Below are 7,764 nucleotides of genomic sequence, written 5' to 3' on the forward strand. Positions count from 1 at the left end.
TAGAAGAAATTAGCTACTATTTAATCATTAATTATAATTAATAACTACGTAAAGACTAAATAAAAATTCTTTGAATTAAAATTTGTTAAAATGTTGTAAATGCATTTATTTAGTGCGATTAAAAAGTGTAATTTTCAAAAAAAAATAATAATAATTTGTTATGAAAGCAATTTAAATGAAATAAAAACGTAAATAAATTATAAACCGGATGATATTAAGATTGATTAAAATTTAAACCCATGTTAAAGTCCTATTCAAATACTAAAAATACACGACAGCAATTGTATCACTTTGTACCTCAACAACATACACTTACATATACAAGGCAGATATGTGTAAATTATAAGAACCGCCTGTGTTGATAAAGAAATAGCTGAATTGCGTACTTTTGAACGGAGGTAAATCATGTCTCCAACTTTTTCTGCTTTAATGAACTTCACACCTTATGAAATTGGCAAAAACATCGAGCATTATTCATTTACGCAACCTCCACAATGCCTTCGTGAAACCGCGTCCACAGTCGCCTATGTAAAAGCGGCCATAAAACGCACTTAACTCGCGCTGACTGTGTGCGACCTGTAAAAACCACAAACAAAAAAAAAAAAAAAATATGTGAAAACAATAATTATCATATAATATTTGTTGTTGTAGCATTTTTATATCTGTTGTTGACGTTGCTTTTTACTGCCATAATTAATGTTATTTCATCTATGCAGTTATTGCGTTTTTATTGTTGCTGTTGGCGTTGCCGTTGCCAGTGCATTTAGCACAATTATAAATAATTGAAATTTATATGACAGCAACAAGTGCAGTTGGCTTGAAATGCTGCTACACTTGACAATTTACCAAGTAATTAAAAGCGGGTAATCATTACTTAACGCTGCATTGATTTGCTATACGTCGCGTATTCCTGTGTGCATGTGTGTATGTGTGAGTGTGTGTATTAAATGATATTTGTGTATATTTTGAAGYGAAAAAATATTTAACAAATAGTTTTTTTAATGTTTGGCTATTAATTTATAGTTATAAAAAATATATGAGTTTTCACAGCTAACAACGAACTTAACTGCTTATGCTTTTATAACGCCATTTACTCACTTTTCGTTTTTTCTCAACCGATTTGTAGGTCCCATCTCCGTSGAGGATGAGGTGGACGTGGATGTGGTCGATTGCAGCGACTCGGAGGAGGCACCACCGGCGAAAGTGCGCCGCCTGCATCACAGTAATAGCCACAGCAATAACAACAACAGCAACAGCCACAACCATAATAACAGCAGCTCRTCCCAAAATCATCTAAACAGCAGCACAACCAGCAGCCAGGGCCGCTCCACACCGCCACAATCGCCCGGCTCCGACACGGAGGAGCGCCTGACCCCCGAACCTGTACAGAAGACACCAAAAATCGTCGGCTCCTGCAACTGTGATGAACTGAAGCCAGTGCAGTGCCATTTGGAAACCAAGGAGCTGTGGGATCGCTTTCATGAGCTGGGCACCGAGATGATTATCACCAAAACCGGCAGGTATGTTCACGAAAAATACATTTTTAAAAGCTTAATTTTACGAAAACATAAACTAGTATTCTATTTGGGGGCAGCTACKGCGTAACAATAGCTACAAAGCTGGTGGTTAAGTGTCGCGGTTGGCTTCTCACACAGCCGCGGAGACATGTCCACAGTCCGAGCCATTTACATATTGTATGAGTGTTTATTACAAAGCTACGTACCTGTGTATTTACAAATTGTACACTGGCGATCGGTTGTTGCATGTATTTTGAGCAAACATGCAAATGCTGCATTAGTGCGGTTTGCTGCCGCAACACGGGGCTCCGTCAGCGGTCGCCGTTGCAACGCTTACACCAGCTGTAAAGCTGCAAACAGGCGACAGTTCAGTCTGCTCGCAGCGCGGCAGCGTCATGTTGCGTTTGTGGCAATAAACACTCCACTAGACGTTTTTGTTGTTGTGCAGCAAATGGTTCCTAATTCCGGGGGAAATAAACTCCTTCGTTTCGTTTGCTGCATTTATTTGTATTTTCACGTCGCTTATTTGCTTTATTTTATAACAAATTACCTTGTAATGTGAGTAGATTAACGGCAACGGATAACAGGAAAAAAAAACAACAAAAATAAGATCAGAAGGTTTCGTGGCSACGCATTCGCATGTGGCAACACATTTTAATCCTTTTCTCTTTCGTATTTATACACCAGCAAATAATAACGGCGGGAAAGTCAACGAAAGGACCCACCGCTGTGTGGTAAATGGTGCGCTAAAAGCATATTTTCTTGTTAAACATTTTCGCGGCGGGAAGCAAGTATGCCTGAGCTGTGGATCGGCGTAAGACTCTATTTGAAGGAGTCAACTTTTACCGTGGAAATGCTAGAAAAACAAGCAAAAACATAAATTAAGCATAATGAGGTGCCACAGACGACAATTGATGTGTTGCAATGAACTTGCAACATGTCGAGAGTTCCGCCACCAATGATGGTGCACATATTTCACACAACTTCCAAAATCTCATAAATGTTTCCTTGTAATTTAGGAAACAAAACCTAATTTTCTGCAATTTTCTTTTAATAAAAACTACAAAAGACMATTAAAGGTTTCGAACACCAGCACCTAACATTTCCCAGAAGCTGTGTGTGGGTTCTGATCACAGCAGTCTAAGTCTCAGGATTGCAAAAAAGTGYCAACAGTTGCTGTGTCCCACAAATGTCAGAATATGGAACAGRACGAGCTGTTTTGTCCTACATGTCCCGAACAATCAATCTTGCCAACAATTATTGGTCAGTATGCTCTTTGCCGGATTGTGGAATGCTTAGGGCGTTGCAATTGTCAACAACAGCAAAAACAACGGTGGACGTATTATTTTTCTATTTCTTTTCATTTTCACTTTGCTCGGTTTTTTTTTTTGTTTTTGTTTTTTTTTTTYGCCTTTTGCGTTGCTTTATTTGTGTAGTTTGCATTTTGATTTCCCGAAGACAGCAAACGACGCTAGGGGGTCGGTCGTGCGATTTTTACATCCAAGTAGTTGTGTGCTGTCATAAAATGGATCTCTTTTTTCGCTGACCACACACGCAACGCATAAACCAGTTACACAAACAAAACAACAACAACTAGTGCGTGTGTGTGTGTTTGGCAAATAGGAGCGCTGGTTGTTGTGCCACTAAGCAGGAAGCGAAAATCAACGCTGCTCTGCTGTGCGCTGCTTCGGCGGCCATCGCCGCGGCAGAGTATGCGACAACCGCAGCCACGCTGGAGCGAAACAATGAGTGACCACCAGCCACTTTCGCAAAGCGCACACTGCGACGCAACTTGTTTATTGGCAACACGCAGTTAGACGCACACACACACACACAACCGCATGCAAATGTGCTGCTATGTTTCCTGCGCTCACATTTAATGATATTGTAAAAATCACACCTAACAATCAGGGCGGTCCCCGTAACGAATTCACCATTCAATTCGCCGCTTCATCCCCGTTGACACGACGCACCGCGCCACACCGCGCCCTCACCCGTAAGCACGACTGCGTCTGTTTCTGTATTTCTGTTATTGTCGCTGCAGTTATGTCATCTAGTGCATGAACACACACACACACGAGTGCGTCCAAATTCAGCAAATCAGCTCAACCGTGTTGGCATGCTTGTTGTTTCTGTTATCTTCGCTGCTGCTGCCTGCACTGTGCAGCTAAGTGTTTGTATGCGGTATTAGGACCATTAAAACCGCAGGATACTTGCCAGTTGTCATTGACTTCTTGGCGTGAAGGTAGACAAACACACAGCGCACAAATCGTGTACAAAGAACAAACAACAACAGTAACAACAACAAAATGGCTTAAAGAAAAAACGCCTCAATTGAGTTTGTTTACAGGCAACAAAGGTGTGATGCATAATGGAAACACAAACAGCGCAAAGCAATGGAGAAAATCCCCGTAAGATGGTTAAGAGTAACCAGGGGACAAAGCAGTGTGCAGCGGGATGTGTARTGAGCAAGGCGAGGTTGTGTCGCTGTGCGTAGGGGGAAAGGATTTAAGGCATAAATTTAAGGATTTTCGCGCAGACAAACAGGCATAGCACCGATTGTGGCCCGGCCACCATTTAGGCCTTTCACAGACAGTGTGGCAACCTGTGGTGCCAGCGACTTGGGCGACTTTGCCCACACATTTCGATTTTATCRCCTAGGCACCTAGGCTTATGCCCCGCTCAAACGAATACGAATACATTACTCGGCAATAAAAATCACAGCACTGCGCTGCTATAAAACATAGCCATATCTTTAGCSTATTTGTGCATGTATATGTGCGTGTATCATATTCTCGACACAAAAGTGATTTTTCATAATTGTGCAWGTTTCATTAATTCTTTATTTACTTTTTTTTTCGTTATTCTCATAGGCGTATGTTCCCCACCGTACGYGTCAGCTTCTCTGGTCCGCTGCGACAGATTCAGCCTGCCGACCGTTACGCCGTGCTACTCGATATCATACCAATGGACTCGAAGCGTTATCGCTATGCGTACCATCGCTCGGCTTGGCTAGTCGCCGGCAAGGCTGATCCCGCACCGCCAGCGCGTCTCTATGCGCATCCGGATAGTCCATTCAGCTGCGAGGCGCTGCGCAAACAGGTTATCTCCTTCGAGAAGGTGAAACTAACTAATAATGAAATGGATAAGAATGGACAGGTGAGTGTTSTGCTGAAGCACTACAAAATCTRTRTACATACTTATGAATAGTTGARTAGTATCTTGTTGCTATCTGACATATGTGAGTGTTGTTGTGCTGCTATGGTATACAAGTAATAAAAATGCTGTCTCCAACACCGCGCAGAAAACAGACGTTCAACAAATAGTAGAGTAAAATAGAAGAGTATATAATTTGTATGGAAAACTCAATAGTTCACAATAAAAATATCAAAATTTCTTTAAAACTAATGTAAACGAATGCAGACTTAYTTAAATACTTGCCGAACTTCAAAATCGAATTTAAAATTCTGTTCCATAAACCAAAGAAAGCGCCATTGCTATTTTTGCGCAGTCTGCATCCCCTGCCATCCAACGACCATTTTATTTCCTCTACTTATTCGCTGTTGAGTGTTTCTCCAACAAGCTATTTCAGCTACACACAGGCCACTATGCTTTGAGTAGAGTTAAAAACGCGCATGCGCGCTCTCAAACAACTGGMAGTAATAAAACAGCACAACAACTCTTACCACGTACTAAAAGTCTACATTTCTTGCACAAACAAAATACTAACTTTCCAMAATCTTTTTGCCTTTGCTTCCAGATTGTTTTGAACTCAATGCACCGCTATCAACCGCGCATTCACTTGGTGCGTCTCAGCCATGGCCAAAGCATTCCAACAAACCCGAAGGAATTGCAGGAACTCGACCACAAAACCTACGTTTTTCCCGAGACCGTCTTCACGGCAGTCACCGCATACCAAAACCAACTCATCACCAAACTGAAAATCGACTCGAATCCCTTCGCAAAAGGTTTCCGCGATTCGTCACGCCTCACCGACTTCGATCGTGATCCCATGGAAGCTTTGTTGCTAGAACAGCAACTGCGCTCACCGCTGCGTCTCTTCCCCGATCCGCTGATGCAACAATTTGCCGCACAGCAAGGCGTCGATCCCACCTCGATGGCGATTTTCGAAAAGGCCCGTCAGCATCTGCAAATGTTCGGCGGCAACTCGCCGTACGCACAGCTGATGATGCCACAAATGTATGCACAGCAGGCGCCACCACCACCCGGTCTCGGCGCATTCCATATGTTCCAACAACAATGGCCGCAACTGACAGCGGGCTTCCTAGCCAGTGCCAACCAACAAGCGGCCGCCGCCCAAGCTGCCGCCGTTCAGGCGCAAGCACAAGCGCAGGCCCAAGCACAGGCGGCCGCTGCAGCTGCGGCAGCCAACCGCACCCCACCACCACCGCCGACGGCATCCACACCGTCGTCAACCTCGTCGGGCGGTTCACCTTCGCCCGATATGCGACCGCGCCAGTTCCAACGCTTCAGCCCCTATCAAGTGCCCCAACAACAACAACAGGCGATGTCTATGCCACCGCAAACACGCAGTCCACACAATTAAAGTGTTGAGCGAAGTTCAATTTTCGTTGTTGTTATTGTCATTAGTGTGCCGAAATCAGTATTATGGGGAAATCAACAGCTCAAGCTCAAGCTGAGGAGCTCATTAGCTAGTGAAGTGGATCGTTAAATTATTGTATTGTAATTTATTATTATCATTGTTTAAGTAGTTAATTAGAATTGAAAAATTCGCTTTTTGTTGCTTTGTGCGGGTGTCATCGAGTGCTCTTGACCACGGTTGCATTGTGGGGATCGGGTACGCATGGTATGAGTCAGCTTCGTTTGCTCGGCTTTTGAAARTTTTACTTTTTAAATCATATCGAGTCTTGTGTAAATGTTTTATGAAGGCATTACGACGAACATGTGGCGACCACCCTGCAGTCGGACGTGATACCTTGTAAATTATAATTTCCTTCTATTGCCTAAGCTATTTGTAAGTTTCTGCGGAATATGTTGTTCGTTCATAAACGTATCTCAGTGTGTTTAGAAATGTGGGTGTGCCGCGTCCACGCTTTCCAATAAGTTATCATCAAACAAATATTAAAGAAAATGTGTGTATAATTGCTTTACAGCTGCTTAACGGTATTGTAACTACTACAAGTATAGAGGTATTGAGTAATAATATTTAAGTAAATTAAATTTAGTTGCTTAAATGACAAATACAACAAAAGCAAAGTGTTTATGTGTAAATTATGTAAGCTTCTAAGTAAATAAAAATAAATATAAAGTAATTCCGTATAGAAAAAATGCAAAAACAACATAAATGTGGATCCAAGCCCATTCAAAACCAAATCAAACCGAATAAAAAATCATTAATCATTAAAAATTATTTTGAAAATAAGTGTGTTATTTAAAATTGAGCATCTTTCACATTTATTTGAAATGACTGAACAGGAACTGAATTCACCTCAGCTGAATATTTTTGAAAAAAGTTTTCAAAACTTTTTGAAATTTTTCTTATATACCAATGTTGAAGGTTAATATTAAGGGATTAGCTATTTGGCTTTCATCATTCCCATTTTCTCTTATTTTTATAAGGGARGTTTTTCCACCAATCATTTCTCGAATAATTTTGTATAAAAATTCGAGCCGAAGAATGTAAAGCTGCTATCCTGTAGGGAAATTGTCCCATTGAAAACAAAATATTTATTTAAATAGAAGATAAGTCCCACAGTAACTTTTTTATGGCAAAGTTGGTAGTCGAAAAAGACTGTGCGTATTTTGTCAACAGATGTCGTTGCACTGGAGATAGTGCTACCAATCACATTGTGTCATACCGCATAGTGTTGGCAAGGTGAGATTTTAAACTCTATTTAAACAAATAAAAATGAAATTCGGGGGGGCTGTTAAAAAATTAGTGAAAATAATGAAGAAATTCGCTATATTTTGAATTAGTGTATAAAAAAGGAAAGAATGAAACGCAAGCCACTAATGAAATTTGTGAAGTTTACGGAGGCGATGCTGTATCAGTTCGTGTATTCGTGAAATTTCGATTTACAGTGATGAAAGTTTTTAACTGATAGAATAATGCCTCTAGCGGAGCAATAGGAAAAAGTGGTCGACCAGTATTATGCATATTTGTTTATTTATTTATTATTATGAATATAAAAAAAAACATAAGTTGAAGTTTGATTAGAAACGCCAAAGAGACTTTTTTGCTCAAAATTTCCTTGCTGGGTATGCG

At 41.0% G+C, this 7,764-nt stretch overlaps 1 protein-coding gene across 1 annotated transcript in view; it reads left to right on the plus strand.

The window, feature by feature from the left end:
• LOC108971441 (T-box protein H15) overlaps window positions 1-6,876 on the plus strand; it is a 10,809-nt gene extending 3,933 nt beyond the window's left edge. The window contains exons 2-4 of the mRNA XM_018937496.1: window positions 1,127-1,520; window positions 4,391-4,676; window positions 5,278-6,876. Of these exons, the coding sequence (XP_018793041.1) occupies window positions 1,127-1,520; window positions 4,391-4,676; window positions 5,278-6,084 (1,487 nt within the window). The 3' untranslated portion in view covers window positions 6,085-6,876. The remainder of the gene's footprint in view (window positions 1-1,126; window positions 1,521-4,390; window positions 4,677-5,277) is intronic.
• Window positions 6,877-7,764: the final 888 nt, after the last annotated feature.

The sequence above is a fragment of the Bactrocera latifrons genome, unplaced genomic scaffold, assembly GCF_001853355.1.
Source record: "Bactrocera latifrons isolate USDA-ARS-PBARC rearing strain unplaced genomic scaffold, ASM185335v1 scaffold_109, whole genome shotgun sequence".
NCBI lineage: Eukaryota > Metazoa > Arthropoda > Insecta > Diptera > Tephritidae > Bactrocera > Bactrocera latifrons.